The sequence below is a fragment of the Molossus molossus genome, unplaced genomic scaffold (genome assembly GCF_014108415.1).
Source record: "Molossus molossus isolate mMolMol1 unplaced genomic scaffold, mMolMol1.p scaffold_m16_p_15, whole genome shotgun sequence".
Classification (NCBI taxonomy): Eukaryota; Metazoa; Chordata; class Mammalia; order Chiroptera; family Molossidae; genus Molossus; species Molossus molossus.
The window spans coordinates 64,253,069-64,271,500 of NW_023425350.1; the positions used below are offsets into that span (position 1 = coordinate 64,253,069).

General features: G+C 38.0%; 1 protein-coding gene across 1 annotated transcript in view; it reads left to right on the top strand.

The window, feature by feature from the left end:
• Positions 1-18,432, top strand: part of DNAH6 (dynein axonemal heavy chain 6) — a 237,689-nt gene that overhangs the window by 18,813 nt on the left and 200,444 nt on the right. Inside the window, exon 4 of the mRNA XM_036262769.1 lies at positions 6,839-7,104. Coding sequence (XP_036118662.1) covers positions 6,839-7,104 — 266 coding nt within the window. The remainder of the gene's footprint in view (positions 1-6,838; positions 7,105-18,432) is intronic.

The window sequence follows — 18,432 nt, forward strand, 5'->3', positions numbered from 1 at the left end:
AAACGGAAAGCAAAAAAAAAGCTGGGGTAACAATACTTATATCTGATAAAATAGAATTCAAAATGAAGACCATAACTAGCGACAAAGAAGGCCACTGCATAATATTGAAAGGATCTATCCAACAGGAAGATATAACCTTGATAAACATATATGCACCCAATATAGGAGCACCAAAATATATTAAAAATCTTCTGGAGGACTTCAAAGGAGAAATCAACAGCAATACAATCATAGCAGGGGACTTCAACACCCCCGTTGACACCACTGGATAGATCCTCTAGACAAAAAATTATCAAGGAAACAGAGACTCTAAATGAAGCACTAGACCAAATGGATTTAATAGATATCTACAGAGAATTACACCCCAAAACCGCAGAATTCACATTCTTCTCAAGTGCACATGGGACATTCTCAAGGATAGACCACATGACAGGATACAAACTAAATCTCTACAAGTTCAAGAAGATTGAAATCATATCAAGCATCTTCTCAGATCACAATGGCATGAAACTAGAAATCAATTGCAACAAAAACATGCAAAGGCATTTCAACACATGGAGGCTAAATAGCACGTTATTAAACAATGAATGGGTTACTGAGGAGATCAAGGAAGAAATTAAAACTTCCTAGAAACCTATGAAAATGAACACACAACAACACAAAATCTATGGGATGCAGCAAAAGCAATTCTGAGAGGGAAGTTCATAGCACTACAGGCCTACCTCAAGAAACAAGAAACATTTCTAATTGACTGTCTAACCTCACAACTCAAAGAATTAGAAAGCAAACAAAAAAGAATCCCCAGAGCAAGTAGAAGGAAGGTAATAGTAAAGATCAGAGAAGAAATAAATGACATAGAGACCCAAAAAAAAAAAAAAAAAATTCAAAAGATCAATGAAACAAAGAGCTAGTTTTTCAAAAAGAGAAGCAAAATTGATGGAGCCTTAGCTAGACTCACCAAGAAACAGAGAGAGAGAACCCAAATCAGAAATGAAAGAGGAGAAGTTACAGCTGACACCACAGAAATACAAAATATCATTAACAGCTACTATGAACAATTATATGGCAACAAATTCGACAATCTAAGTGAAATGGACAAATTTCTAGAAACACGCAGTGTCCCAAAACTGGACCGGGAAGAGAGAGAAAATTTGAACAGACCAATAACAACTAAGGAAATGGAAGAGGTAATAAAGACTTTCCCAGCAAATGAAAGCCCAGGCCCAGATGGCTTCACGGGGGAGTTTTACCAAACATTCAAAAAAGAACTGACACCCATTCTCCTCAAACTATTCCAAAAAATTCAAGAAGAAGGAAGACTTCCAAGCTTGTTTTATGAGGCCAGCATAATTCTAATTCCGAAACCAGAAAAGGACACTACAAAGAAAGAAAACTACAGGCCAATAGCCCTGATGAACATAGACGTCAAAATTCTGAACAAAATACTAGCAAATCGGATCCAGCAATACATCAAAAAAATTATTCACCATGACCAAGTGGGATTCATCCCAGGGACACAAGGCTGGTACAATATTCGCAAATCCATAAACGTGATACACCACATAAACAAAATGAAGAATAAAAACCACATGATCATATCAATAGATGCTGAAAAAGCCTTTGACAAAATCCAGCATCTATTTCTGATAAAAACGCTCAGCAATGTGGGAATAGAGGGATCATATCTCAACATAATAAAGGCCATATATGCCCTGGCCAGTTTGGCTCAGCGGTTAGAGCGTCGGCCTGTGGTCCGGAGAGACCTGGGTTCGGTTCCCGCTAAGGGCACGTACTTCGGTTGCAGTTTGTCCCCGGCCCTGGTTGGTCATGCGGGTGGCAGCCACTCGATGTGTTCCTTTCACATCGATGTTTCTCTCTCTCTCTCTCTCCTTCCTCTCTCTCCCTCCCACTCTATCTGTACAAAAAAATGGAAAAATATCCTCGGGTGAGGATAAATAAATAAATAAATAAATAAAGGCCATATATGAAAGACATATAGCCAACATTATACTCAATGGGCAAAAACTAAAAGCATTTCCCTTAAGAATAGGAACAAGGCAAGGATGCCCACTTTCACCACTCTTATTTAACATAGTACTGGAAGTCTTAGCCACAGAAATCAGACAGGAAGAAAAAATAAAAGGGATCCAAATTGGAAAGGAGGAAGTGAAACTGTTATTATTTGCAGATGACATGATACTATACATAGAAAACCCCAAAGACGCCATCAAAAATTTACTAGACTTAATAAATGAATTTGGCAAAGTAGCAGGATACAAAATTAACGTCAAGAAATCGATGGCATTCTTATACACCAATGATGAACTCACAGAAAGAGAAACTGAGAAAACAATCCCATTTACCATTGTAGCAAAAAAAAAAAAAAAAAAAAAAGATACCTAGGAATAAACTTAATCAAAGAAATAAAGGACCTATTTGCAGAAAACTACAGGTCATTGAAAAAAGAAATACAGGAAGATATAAAAAAGTGGAAGCACATACCCTGTTCATGGATTGGGAGAATTAACATCATTAAAATGTCCATATTACCCAAAGCAATCTATAGATTCAATTCAATCCCCATCAAAATACCAACAACATATTTCACAGAACTAGAACAAATACTTCAAAAGTTCATATGGAACCAAAAAAGACACCGAATAGCCACAGCAATTTTGAAAAAGAAGGACAAAGTAGGTGGAATCACAATACCAGATATCAGGTTATACTACAAAGCCACTGTAATCAAAACAGCCTGGTAATGGCACAAGAACAGGCATATGGACCAGTGGAACAGAACAGAGAACCCAGAAATGGACCCAAGGCAAAATGCTCAATTAATATTTGACAAAGGTGGCAAGAGCATACAGTGGAGTAAAGACAGCCTCTTTAATAAATGGTGTTGGGAAAATTAGACAGCTACATGCAAAAAAAACTAGTCCATCAACTTATACCATACACAAAAATAAACTCAAAATGGATAAAAGACTTAAATGTGACCCGTAAATCCATAAAAATTCTAGAAGAAAATGTAGCCAACAAAATTTCGGACATCATATGCAGCAGAATTTTCACTGATACATCACCTAAGGCAACAGAACAAAGGAAAAAATGAACACATGGGACTACATCAAACTAAAAAGCTTCTGCACAGCAAAAGAAACTGCCATCAAAATGGAAAGGCAACCCACTGTATGGGAGAACATCATTGCCAATGATACATCAGATAAGGAGTTAATTTCCAAAATATATAGAGTACTCATACAACTCAACAAAAGGAAGACAAAGAACCCAATTTAAAAATGGGCAGAGGAGCTGAATAGACACCTCTCCAAACAGGACATACAAATGGCCAGGAGACATATGAAGAAATGCTCCACATCACTAATCATCAGGAAGATGCAAATTAAAACAACAATGAGGTATCACCTCACACCTGTCAGAATGACCACCATCAACAAATCATCAAACAACAAGTGTTGGCGAGGATGTGGAGAAAAGGGGACTCTAGTACACTGCTGGTGGCAATGCAGACTGGTGCAGTCACTAAGGAAAACAATGTGGTGTTACCTCAAAAAATTAAAAATTGAACTTCCATTTGACCCAGTGATCTCGCTTCTAGGAATATACCCTAAGAAGCCTGAAACGTCAATCAGAAAGAATATATGTACCTCCATATTCATAGCAGCACTATTTACAATAGCTAAGATCTGGAAACAGCCCAAGTGTCCATCAGTAGACAAATGGATAACAAAGCAGTGGTACATATACACGATGGAGTACTATGCAGCAGTAAGAAAGAAAGATCTCTTATCCTTTGAGACGACATGGAGGGACCTGGAAAGGATTATCCTAAGTGTAAAAAGTCAAGCAGAGAAAGACAAATATCACATGATCTCACTTATTTATGGAATATAATGAACATAACAGTCTGAGGAATAGGGCAGACCCAGAAACATGGAAGTAGGGTACAGACTGACAACCCTCAGAAGAGGCAGTGGTGGGGGGTGGGAAGAGATAAACCACAGAACTTATATGCATGTATGCATGACCAATGGACATGGACAACAAAACTGGGGATGGGGTTGGGGGGGTGGGGAGGAGGGTGTCAATGGGGTAAAAAAGGAGAAACATCTGTAAGAACAATTAAATTAAAAATAATAATAATAATAAAAAGAAGAAGGAGGAGGAGAGAAATTGTGTGGGTAGTGGGATGAAGGGAGGAAGCTGGAAAGGAATGTTAGGTGTGCGTTATACTTGGTTGTTGCTGTAACTAAGTGAAGAATCAAGTGTAGAGTTAGAGGTTGAAGGAAAATGTGGAAGAAAGGAGATATGCCATATAAAATAAGTAGGGCATTTATTCTGAGGAGAGAGTCATTTGGGGGCATTGATTTCTCAGAATGAGTTTAGAATGGAAATGCAACAACAAGGATTTCCTAAGAGATAGGAGGGGAGGAAGGGAGAGAGGGAAGAGGAGAAGGAGGGAGGAAGGAAGGAAGGAAAGGAGGGAGAGAGGGGGGGGAAAGGGAGGGAGGGAGGAGGAAAGTTGGAGGCTTTGCTAATTAAGAATGATTAACTTATCAAATTGGACTAAGCATCCATCACAGAGGATTTTCTGCACTTTAGGAATAAATGCTTTCTTTATTCTATCCCCCACCCCTGAAAAATCTGAATTTATGTGACTACTTAAATTGCATCACATCTTCCTACTGAGTTATATATAGGCATACCTTGATTTATTGCCCTTTGCTTTATTGTGCTTCACAGACGTTGCTTTTTTTTTTTTTTTTTTTTTACAAGTGGAAGGTGAGACCCTTCACCAGCAAAAAGATTATAGTTTGCTTTGTCACAATACTTAATTATGGTAGTCTGGAACTGAACCCACAATATCTCTGAGCTATGCCTGTAATTAGAAACTGTACTCAGACAAAAATGTATAGGGCTACTGTTGAAGAAATCTTTCACTTAGAATGCAGTAAGTTTTCAAAGGAAATAAGAAAATAAATGCATTTTTGTTAAAATATTAATAGTGTAGTCTCATAAAAAAATATTAAAGTTGACTATAGCCGTTTTGGAAACATTGGAACAAGGCACTGTTTTCTCTGATTCTGGGTATTGGTTTTGTCTATCCTTTTACATAAGAAAACCGCTCCGGTTGCTGCTATCCCTGGCCAATAAGCGAAAGAAGTTTTTGTCTTTTGACTTCAAAGATGTATTTCCTTCAGCTCTGAGCTTTGCAGAATTGCTCTCAGAATGGTGCATTTAATTAAAGATGGAGAATAATGATCCCTGTGAATGTAAACTTTCTGGGGAAGTTGTTCCACAGAGCTTATGATAATAAGTCTCTTGTAGAAATGACAGCCTCTATTAGCTATGCCAACAGGCAATAAAAAGATCATTTATGTATTTAAATCGATTATTCAGCAAAGCAGATCTGCGATAGTGAGTCTTTTAAAGCCAATTATGTCTGTACTGTCAGAGAGACAAGGTGGTGACTTTTGGAATCAAGTGTCACATTTCCTCAAATGTGGTTGTCAACCTAGTCTGTAGGAGGAGAGGATGTAGGTGACGCTGCCCCAAAGTTCGTTGAGGAGGAACAAAGGCATGTGGGTGCCACGGAGAGTGCAGACTGTGGAACTCAGGGTAAAGAGCAAAGCTCCAGTGTGTGAACATGGTGCGGACTTGGCCTTGATACTCCAGCTGTGGTTCATGAGCCAGCAGCATCCCCATCTCTTGGGAGCAGGTTAGAGATGCAGAACCTTAGGCTTTATCCAAGACTGACAGAAACGGCACTTTAACGGGACACGCAGGTAATTCACATGCACGTTGAAATCGAGAAGCCCTGGCCTCCAGAACCGTCAATTACAAGTTAAAAACATGTATACTTGCCCTGGCCAATTTGGCTCAGCGGTGGAGCATCAGCCCACGGACCTAAGAGTCACGAGTTTGATTCCAGCCAAGGGCATGTACCTCAGTTGCGGTTTGTCCCCGGCCCTAGTCGGGGTCGTACGGGAGGCAACCAGTCAATGTGTCCACATTGGTTTCTCTTTCTCTCCCCCAGTCTCTCCCCCCTCCTACTCTATCTTAAGATATTTAAGAAAATATCCTCAGGTGAGGATTAAAAAAAAAAAGTATACCTTTCCAAGACTATTACGTAATGATTTCTAATACTCAATGTAACTACCCCTCACATTCACAAAAAAACTTTAGTTTATTATGAGTTATGATTACAACCGTAAGATTTCACTTATTTAAAAGCATCAGGTAGTCAAAGCTGTGGGCCCAATCCCCAGTGGGGGGCATGCAGGAGGCGGCCAATCGATGTTCTCTCTCATCGATGTTTCTATTTCCCCCTCCTTCTCCCTTCCTCTCTTTCTAAAATCAATAAAGAAAAAAAAAATTTAAAGCATCAGGTAGTAAGAACAAGGTGAGGAAGTTGAGGGGAGAGGCCACGGTGAGGGTCAATGGAGAGCCTCTGAGCAAGGCGGGTGGTGGGCTCCCATGAACACCAGAGAACTGGTAGTATTTTGATGTAATAAACACTGAGTTACAGGAGAGGAACAGGCAATGGGAGCTGATGCTGGACTGCTTGGTGGGAAGGGAAGGGATATCTGGATAGGGAATACTGAGAAGGAATATCAGTGCCTAACAATTGTTTGAAAATGTTCAGTTCCAAAATGCTTGCCTTGAACAGCTCAGGCAGTATTTGTTCCTTGAGGTTAATATTTTGTCACTTTTTCATAGCTTTTTTTTTTTTTTTTGCAAATACTCTTTTTTTCTGTGTCTATGACTTTATTTATATTTTGCTTAACCCCTTCACCTTTTTGGCTTTATTTAGATCCATCAGCCCTCTGCTGAGGTATTCTTTCCCTCTCCTTCTAAACTGCCACCTATTGGAAGGCGTGGTCTCCACAGGAAGACTTCCCCAACTCAGACGAAGAACATTTTCCCTGATTTCCACAGCTGGGAAGATGTTGTTGAAGCCAACATTAGCGATCCCTTGCAAATCGTCCAAATAATACGTGAAAATGAACATCTTGGATTTCTTTACATGATTCCTGCAGTGCCAAGGTCTTCCATTGAATATGATACATATAATCTGAAGTAAGTGCTCTTTCATGAAGCATGTATTAACATTAAAAATTACACATGATATTGCAAATGTTACCCGTAATTGATTATTAATGATAAACATGAGAAAATCTAATTTTGGTTATCATCCAAAGAGAAATAAATCTTAACCACAACAATGTTACTTATTTTTCCTTTGTTTATAGACATTATTTATGAAGCACTGTTTTGTTTCTCATGTTTATATTATGTAATGCCATCTATTTTAATCAGTATTACACACATATTTTTCTATTTTATGATTACAGAGAAAAGAAAATGGCAATGCATGAAAAGTAGATGATGCATTATTTGTAATAGACATCATTTTAGCTTACAGCAGTTGTTGAAATGATCTTTCCTCGAATGTGATAATAGTTTAGCTTTGCCACCAAATTCTTTGAACTACCTTCCTCATTCTCTGCTGTATTGAAAGATAAAAGAACCATCTAGGAATTCTCTTTCTTGTTCTCCCTAGACTAGTGTCATTGAGTCAGGTAACACTGAGGACTGCCCTCCTACTGGGTAGAAATGGGAAAGAAGAACATTTAAATTAAAATGATATATTTATTGTAAATCCAGAAGAGCTCAACAGAAGTAAGAAATAATTTGTAGAGAACATTCATGCTTATGAAAATCCAGTTATTCAGGAAAATAATACCTATTGAGTTACCCACTCTATAGCAGGAACTATTCTAAGTGCTAGAGATATATTAGTGAACCATCCTGATTGAAATTGCTGCCCTCTTGAAGCTTACATTTTAGCTGAGGGAGACAATAATAAATATGATAATGAGTAAATTCTATGGAATGCTAGGAGGTGATAAGTATTATAGAAAAAACAGAGTAGAGCAAAGGGGGTGGGGAGTTCTGGGGAAGAGGTTATGAATTAGCCAGGGTGGTCAGGATGGGCCTCACTGAGAGGCTGGCATTCGAGCAAGGACTTGAAGGAGAAGGGGTGAATTATGTGGTAGTCAGAGAGGGAAGAAGAACATTCCAGATAGCAGGAAAATGAATGCGAACATCCCAAGGTAGGGCATATACCTGACATCCAAGAAGTGAAGAAGAGGCTGGTGTGACTACAGTCGAGTGACAGATCACACAGGGCCTTGTGGCCATTGTCAGGACCTTCGCTTTTACTCTGAGAAAAATGGGGAACCATGGAAAGGTGTGAAGCAGAGAAGTGTTAAGATCTGAATAACATTTTGAAAAGGACCACTTTGGCTGCTATGTAGAGAATATAGACTTTTGAGGAGCAAGAGTTGAAATGGGAAGACCAATGAGAACGGCTATAATTATTCAGGTGAGAAATGAACTGGGTGGTAGTGGTGGAATTGGTGAGAAGTAGGTTGAATTCTGGAACTATTTGGAAGGTCAAGCCAACAGGATTTTTGTCTGTTTTTTAATCCTCACCCAAGGACATGCTTAGAGAGAGGAAAGGAGAGAGAGAGAGTGAAAGAGAGAGGAACATCTATCGGTTGCCTTCTGTAAGTGCCCTGGCCAAGATCAAACATAAAACGCAGGCATGTGACCTGACCTGGAATACAACCCACAAACTTTTGGTGCACAGGATGACACTCAACCAACTGAGCCACTCTGGCTGGGCCCAACAGGATGTTTTTATGAATTGTATGTATGCAACGTAGACAACCAGAGAAGAGTCCAAGATGACTTTTTTTTTTTTTCTTTATTGATTTTAGAGAGAGAGAAGAGAGAGGGAGAGAGAGATAGAAACATCGATGAGAAAGAACATCAATTGGCCGCCTCCTGCATGCCCCCCACTAGGGATCGGGCCCACAACCTGGGCATGTGCCCTGACCAGGAATTGAACCGGTGACCTCTTGGTGCATGGGTCGATGCTCAGCCACTGAGATACACTAGCCGGGGCCAGGATGACTTTAATGATCCATTTGCCTGAGCAAGAGAAAGGGTAGAGTTGCTATTAACTGAAACACAAAAAATTGGATGGAATAGAGTTATCAGAGAAGAAGAGGGTTTTGGTTTGGATATATGTATTTTCAGATGCCAAAGATAAAAAAGAACTGGGATGGTAGGTGAAAGGAAAATTGGGGTCAGAGTGAGGTTTTTTTTTAAGATGAGAGAAATAACTTGTGTTTTTTTTAAGATGGGAGAATTAACATATAATTGAATCAAAAGCCCTTTGATGTAAAAAATGCCATTGCACACTTAACAGACTGCAGTAAAGTATAAATTTAACTTTTCCAAGCAGTGAGAAACCAAAAAATTTGTATGACTCCCATTATTGCAATATTCATTTTATTGCATTAGTCTGAAACCTGCAATATCTCTGAGGTATTGGAAATGAGACTGGAATCTGCTTTTGTCTAATTGAGAAATTGTATTTCTAGACTAATGAGCACTAGTGAGAAAATAGTTCCATTTATCAAGTTTATTCTAAAGAATTAATTTAGCATGTGTTGGACATAACAATTTTGTCAAGAATAAGCTTCAAGGAGCTGTCTAAAGATGTTGGAATATCAGCCTGGTAAATATACAACTACATGCTGAAGATTATTTTGCCCAACAAGGGAGCATAATGGTGACTCTGGTCAGGTCTGGAGCAAGTAAGGAGAAACTAGGCAGAGGATCGGGGACTAGGGAGATCGCAAACAGTATCAAGAACAGAGAATAAGATAGGTCAAGACAAAATAATTCTATTTTTTTAGGACTTAGACCTTGAACAAGTGATTATAGTTGAGGGCCAGCCACATGGTATAGCAGAAGGCTGTTGGCGTGACAGTGGGTTTTATACCCACTTTGTAAGAGGACACCAAAGCAAATCACAACATTTTACATGTCATAAAGGATGATGATTTATTGGTGTTTACATTCTAGGCAAAGTATTTATATACAGTCAGTCATTTAATCCTCACAATAATTCTGTGAGATACAATTACTATCTGTATTTACAGATGAGGCACAAAACGGTTAAGTAACTTGATCCAGATTATACAATAAGTACAATAAGTAAATGGTAGTCTGGCTTCTGAAGCTGTGCTCTTAATTCCTATGCTCCACTGCCTGTCAAGATGAAACTTAGTGGTGTTTATGAGACCCACACGAGACTGGGAGTTTGCTCTCAAAGAATGTCTTCAGCCCTGGCTGGTTTGATCAGTGGTTAGAGCGTCGGCCCACGGACCAGTGAGTCACGGGTTTCATTCTGGTCAAGGGCATGTACCTCAGTTGTGGTTCCATCCCCGGCCTTGGTTGAGATCATGCGGAGGGCAAGCAGTTGATGTGTGTCTCTCTCTCATCGATGTTTCTCTCTCTTTCTCCCCCTCCTTCACTCCCTCCCACTCTGAAGATAAATGGGGGGAAAAAGTATCCTTGGGTGAGGAGGAGCAATAATAATAATAATAATAAAGAATGTCTTCACCACTCCCCAAAAGTAGGGAAGCCATGGAAGCATTTTCCATAATTTCTCAGCCTAGCATAATAAACAAAACAAAACAAAGATATGTCATACTAGTATTGAGGCACCTATGGAAAAATATACCCAGAAATAAAATAAAATAATTTATAAGATAAACACAGTGATAAAAAGATTTAGAAAGTAGGCAATATAATTAAAATTCTCTCAAACTCGGACTTGTGAACCATCATAATATTCTTGTCTTTTGGCCTAAATATCTCATTTGTACGGAAATGTTATCAAATGAATCAGTAGTGCCAAGCAAGCTATATCAGCACCTTACCAAAAGACACCTACCATACCCAGAAAAGGGTTTGAACTTTTTAAGGATGTGCCAGAACAAAATATGAAACCAAATTGTTTTTATATTATTTAATCATGAAGTTGGAATGCAAGAATACTCTATTAATATGTCAGAATGATGTGTTATTGCAGAATTGCAATTTTACTAGCCTGTGTAGATTTTTTAAATTTATCTTTATTTTTGAAAGTATTACAGATGTCCCCCCTTTTTCCCCGTTGGCCCCCTCAACCCCACTCTCACTCCCCCCCAAAACACACACACTGTCACTTCACTATTCTATTTGGAACCAGGAAAGCAAAGAAAATCAATGATACCACTAGATCAGCATGTTAAATGACAAAGATTACCACAGTACAGGACATTATTAAAGGCTTATTACACAGAGTTTTATTGCATGTTGATGAACCTACAGATGTTACTATCTGCTAGATAATAGTACTATTTAGAACCCCTGAAGGGAAATGTTTGGAAGAGTTTTGTTCTGAGGAGGAAAATAAAAGGGTGGTGGTGGGGGGGGGGGAGGTTGCAGAAAAGCATTTGGCAAACTATAATGTCTATTTCTGATTAAAACTCTCAATAAAATGGGCATAGAAAGAAAGTACCTCAACATAATAAAGGCCATATATGACAAGACCCTCAGCTAATATACTTAATGATAAAAAACTGAAAGCTTTTCCTCTAAGATCAGCAAAAAGACAAGGATGCCTATTCTCGCAATTGTTATTCAACATAGTACTGGAAATTCTAGCCAAAGCAAGCATGGCAAGAGAAAGAAATAAAAGGTATCCAAATTGGGAATGAAGAAGTAAAATTTTCACTTTTTCAGATGACATGATTCTTTATATAGAAAACTCCAAAGATGTCACCAAAGAACGATTAGAAACAATAAACAAATACAGTCAAGTTGCAGGATTTAAAAAAACAATCAATATACAAAAATCCATTGTGTTTCTTTGTACTAACAATGAAATTTTTAAAAAAGAAAAAAACTTCATTTGCAGTTTTAGCAAAAAGAATGAAATACCTAGGAATAGACTTAACAAAGGGCGTAAAAAACTACAAGATATTATTAAAAGAAATTGAAGAAAATACAAGTAAATAGAAAGACATTCTGTGCTCATGGATTGGAAGATCAATATAATTAAAATAGCCATATTACCCAAAGCAATATATAGATTTAATGCAATTCCTTTTAGAATCCCAATGACATTTTTCAATGAAATAGAGAAAAAAAAAAACCATCAAATTTTCATCGAACCACAAAAGACCCTATAGTGTCAAAGCGATCTTGAGAAAAAAGAACAAAGCCAGAGGTATCACACTTCCTGACTTCAAAGATACAATAATCAAAACAGCATGGTATTGGTAGAAAAACAGACACACAGACCAACGGAACAGATCTGACAGCCCAGAAATTAACCCACATATACATGAGCAAATGATTTTCAACAAAGAAGCCAAAAACATACAATGGAGAAAAGAAACCTTCTTTAATAAATTGTGCTGGAAAAATTGGAAAGCTACATGCAAAGGAATGAGTCTAGACTGCTGCTTATCACCATTTACAAAAATAACTCAAAATGGATCAAACACCTAAATATAAGACCTGAAAAATAAAGTGCATAGAAGAAAACATATGTACCAAACTTATGGACCTTGGTCTTAGGGAGGATCTTGTGAATTTGACACAAAAGGTAAGGGAAATAAAAGCAAAAATACATGAATGAGACTACATGGAATTTAAAAAGCTTCTACATAGTCAAAGAAACCATTATCAAAATAAAAAGACAACCAACTGAATGGGAGAAGATATTTGCAAATAACACCTTTGATAAGGGGCTAATATTCAAAATATATAAAGAACTCATACAACTCAACAACAAAAACAATTCAATTAAAAGATGGGCAGAGGTCCTTAACAGACATTTCCCCCAAGAAGACATACAAATGTCCAACAAATATGTAAAACGGTGCTCTATTTCACTAGCTATAAGGGAAATACAAATTAAAAGCACGGTGAGATACCACCTCATACCTGTTAGCATGGCTATTATCAACAAGACAAGAAATAATAAGTATTGAAGAGGATGTGGAGAAAAAGGAACCCTCATACTTCGTTGGCAGGAATGTAAATTGGTATAGCCACTATGGAAGTTCCTCAGTATGGAGTTTCCTCAAAAAGAAGAATATAGCTACCATGTGACCCATCAATCCCTCTTCTGGGTATCTGCTCGAAAATTTTGAAAATATTCATTCCTAATGATATATGTACCCCTATGTTCATTGCAGCATTATTTATAGTGCCAAGACTTGCAAACAACCTAAGCGTCCTCCAGTAGATGATTGGATAAAGAAGATTTGATACGCCTGGCCAGTGTGGCTCAGTGGTTGAGCATCGACCCATGCACCAAGAGGTTGCCAGTTCAAGTCCTAGTCAGGGCATATGCCCAGGTTGTGGGCCCGATTCCCAGTGGGAGGCATGCAGGAGGAAGCCAGTCGATGTTCTCTCTCATCAATGTTTCTACCTGTCTGTCATTCTCACTTCTCCTCGCTCTAAAAATCAAAAAAGAAAAAATTTTTTTTGAAGATTTGATATATATATACAATGGAATATTACTTAACCATAAGAAAAGTTGAAATATTGCCATTTGCAACAACATGGATGGATCTCAAGAATATCATGCTAAGTGAATTAAGTCAGACAGAAAAAGACAAGAACCATGTGATTTCACTCATATGTGGTTTATAAAACAGAAAACAATAAACAAAACAAAACAAAAAACTCATAGACATAGACAACAGTATGGTGGTTACCAGAGGGGAAGGGAGATGGGGAGAGGGTGTAGAGGGTAAAGGGGGTCAAATATATGGTGACAGTAAGAGCCTAGACTTTGGGGGTGAACACAATGTAATATACAGATGATGTATTATAGAATTATACACTTGACACACATATAAGCTTATTAACCAAGGTCACCCCAATAAATTTACTAAAAAAGAAAGGCATTCTCTATACTTGAAAGATGAGGAAATTGAAGTACAGATATATGAAGGACTTTACTATGTGATATTGTTTTATGATTTGCAGGTACTAAATTCAGAATTATATGTGATATTCCCATCTTTAATTCTATGATATAATTTTCTGCAATGCCAATTTTAAAGATATTAGAATTTAATGGATAAGTTAGGATGTATGGCTGAGTATCCCTCCAAAAAAACCTAAGCATCTTTATGGTCCATATAAAACCAAGAAAGAGGACACAACGGCTCCTCTTCCTCAGTGCTTCTCATTGTGTATTTCCAGGAACATTAGATCTAAGAGATATTAATAAGTAGATGGTAAAAAATTATTCTGTGACCATGTAAATTTGAAAAACACTAAATTAAATAACTCGTTCTCAGTCTGGGGATTGTGTCCCCAGGAGACATTCGGAGTTTCTGGAGACATTTTTGGTTATAACTGGAGAGGATCGTGCTACTGTTATCAAAGGGAAGATACCTGTTGAACAGCCAGCAGTGCACAGGACAGCCCCATACAACAAAGAATTACCTGACCCAAAATGTCAATAGCACTGAGATCAAGAAACCATGAGTTAAATAATGCTAATTACACGTTTCTGTCCTGCATAACCAAGGAAATCTTTATTGTGAGAATATCTGCTATGATTAAGATTTCATGAAAAATAATTATGTGACTCAGATGGGACCGTATAAACATGTACACTAGGCTTGGACGATATTGCTTTTTAAATGATCAAGTTGGTTCTTAGGTAGTTTCTAAGCCTGTTCTATCTGGGGCTATGACAATTTAATAGGTAATGATTTAATTTCATACAAAAGTTTGAAGAACCTAGAGCCTGGGTTCTGAGCCTTGGTTGCTAATTAGAATTATCCAGGCCATCCTCCAAGAGCATTAATTTGTGGTGGAGCCTGACCAACATTATTTCTGTAAAACTCACCCGATGATTCCAATATTCAACCAGCTTTGCACACCATGGACTTAGAGCAGCAGTTCTGCAAGCCTTAACGCACCTGTTAAAAACATAGACTGTTAAACCTCCAGAGCTTGTGATTCAGTAGGTCTGGAGCACAGCCTATGCCTTTGCAGTGCCGTGTGCTGCTGTTTCAAGGACCCATACATTGAGAACCATTGGCCCTAGAGCACTCTCTTACTGAAGAAACTTGAAAGTTTCCTCTTAGCTATGCCTTTGTTGAATTTTCAAGGTAAAAAGTAGTTTCTTATCAGATATTTTATCGTTTCTGGTTAATTATAGCAGAAGCAAAACAAGCCATTTTTCTTCTCTAGTTTAGATCTAAGCTCATATTGAATCATCATATTGACTATCATCAAGCAGATTGAGGTTTATAAATGCAGAACTCGGGAAATAGCTAATTTGATTCCAGGCACTTGATTGCTTACCTTCATCTAATAAGTATGTTGAAATCATAACAAAATCATATAATAATGAAAATCATAAGAGAAGTTAGATTTGCACAGAGCCACGTGAGCTTATCTAACTTACCCCGCTACCTTAAAGCAGGTAAGGAATTACTCTCTTGCTGTAGAAATCGGAAACTTGAAAGAGATGGGAAGAGAATAGGGTGAACAGAGGCCTATGTGTACATTCAAACACAGCCTACGATGGATATGATAAAGAAAGCAGCCTGACTAGATATTTGTGCGCACAGAGAAGAAAAATATGAGACAGGAGGAGAGTGCCACAAACACCTAGCAGAATAATTTGGATTTAATTATATTAGCAGTAGGAAGCTATTCAGAGTTCTTGAGCAGAAGGGTCTCAGGACAAAAACCATGTTTCTGCAATATTAGTCTTGGTAGACTGGTTCAAAGAGGAACAGAAGCACTTTCAGTCACTGCAGGTATATCATACAAGGCTGCTATTTCAAATAACAAATCACATTAAGATCGTATTATCTTGGAAAATCAAGGAATGACAGGTGGAGAAATAATTTTTTAGAAAACCCTAATAAGTGTACTTTGAGTTATATCTAAAATGAACAGAAACAGGACAGTTTATGACCTACCACAAAGGCTGTGCAATTTTCTCACTCCATGTGATTCTCTCAAATAAGACACACGTGCTTTCAGAAATGAATAGAAACCCTGGAGTCTAAGTTTCATTTCAGATGGACAGAGTCAAGTTCTAGAGTAAAATAATTTGACAGGGGACTCCTTGGTTCTACATTGAATAGCAAGGAGGGTTAAAAAAAAAAAAAAGTGAGGTGAAACTTCTCCACCTCCTTTTGGAAGAAAGCATGAGAGAGACACTCAAGAGGAAAAACAGAACAGTCGGATTATTTTCAAGGCACAAGAGAAAGCGCCCTTTGTCCGCATGGTTTTGTTGTTACTGCTTGTTTTCAAGTAAAGTTCAGTGGTTCAGAATCATCCACAGATCTTGTTAAAGTCTTGAGTCCCTTACATAAAGATTCTGATTCTAAATTGGAGCCAAAAATCCAGATTCTTAATAAGCCCCCCGGATGATTTTGATACTGGTGATTCAGTCTTTGAAAAGGACTCACCCGTGTTGGTATTTGCTCTATGCAGAGTTGAAATGTGTAGAGGAAGAAAAGGCTTAGGGGTAGGAAAATAGAAATAAAAAGAATTTCTAAGTGACACTAAGCACCAATAAGTTAATATCCAACATCATGAGCCACACCCACCACCTTCTAGAAGGGTCTTTAGTAGCAAATGGACCCAGACAGATCACATTTCCCAGACACGCAGGAGGGCTGTGGTGAACTGTTTGTTCTTGATTTTAGGTTGATTTGGTGACTAATGTTATGAAATATCTGAAGTTGGTTACAGTTCAAGAGACAAGTTGAAATTTCACATTTTGGAGAGAATCACCTCTCATGAATATCCTAATTATATCTTCAGCTGTTGCCAAAGAAAAAAGGAAACACATTTCATGTTTCCCATACATCCCTTAAGCAACACATAACACCTGGTCCTCTCCCAGACATTTCTTGTGTGAGTTCGTCAGAACGCCCAGGCAGACGTGGAATCAGATAAAAGCTGAACAGGCTGACGTTTTTCCACTACAGCCCCAACGCAGGAGAGCGGCCGCCAAGGCCCCCTCCCCTCTCCACATCACCGCCAGCTTCCCTTGTGTGCTTGGCTTGGGTTTGCTTTCATCTGGTTTGGTACGGCCTAATTTTTTTTAAAAAATATTTTCTTACTTAGTTTTGTTAAATTAAAAATGATTTATGCCAATGGTTCTTAGTGTTTTGATTAACAGACTCAAGGTATATGACGATTTTGTTCTAATTCCTTAAAAACGTATCATATATATGTACATAAATATGTTTACATACAACAATTTCAGGGATTTCACAGATGATGACGGCTGTACTAAAGGGCCGTGAACTTTAGGTTCAGAATGCAGAGCTAAGGACTAGCAAAGAACATAGACATGGGAAACAGTTGATTTTCACTGGAGTATTCCCGTCTAATCTTTGTTGGTATATATAATTTTTGCATAGCTTTAACATAGTAACAATTGGGATTTTGTGTTTCACTTAAACTTTATATTATTGTTCTAAACTACTACCGAATATTCATAAATTTTATTTTCCTAAATTTCTAAATATATTTTAATAACTTGCTATATCATAATATATTTCATGTCTGTTCTATTAAATACTGAAGTTGCAGTCAACATTTCAATGTTAAAGCTAAAATTAGAGAAAATATATTTGTGCCTATAGGCAAGTTCTTTTTTTATCCTCACCCAAGGACATTTTTCCATTTTTTTGTTCAGATAGAGTGGGGGGGAGAGAGAGAGAGAGAGAGAGAGAGAGAAACATCGACATAAAAGGGACACATCAAGTGGCTGCCACCCGCACAACCAACCAGGGTCAGGGACAAACTGCAACCGAGGTACATGCCCTTAGTGGGAACCGAACCTGGATCTCTCTAGACCGCAGGCTGATGCTCTAACCACTGAACCAAACTGGCCAGGGCGGCAAGTTCTTCTTTTAAGAAGTTTTGGAGAACTGGCCTTTTCCAGTCCTGTTACTTTGTTTCCTTCACCGATCTCTGCACCCTTTTTATGCCATTCTTGCTTTCCTTCTTTATTTGATCTTTTTCCTGCAATTATAAGGTTGAAGCATGCTCTTGATGAGTTAAAAGAGGGATATCTTGAAAAAACAATTTCTCAATAATTATTTTGTTATGTGATAAATTGGACTTTTTTAAAGCTTAATCTGGGTCTTGATTCTAAGCTTATCTAATTCATATTTTCTTGCTTTGATCTTTCTCATTGTCAATATTGGGTAGTGTAAAACTTTAAAAACATTTTTTTTTTATTGATTTTAGAGAGACAGGAAGGGAAAGGAAGGGAGAGATAGAAACCTCCATAAGAGAGAACATTGATTGGCCGCCCCTTGCATACCCCCCACTGGGGATTTGGCCCACAACCTGGGCACGTGCCATGACCAGGAATCTAACCAGTGACCTCTTATTGCATGGGTCAGTGTTCAACCACTGAGCCACACCAGCCGGTAGTACTTTTTTACATTATTATTCAATAGTTCATAAAGAGTTAATTATAAATAAAAC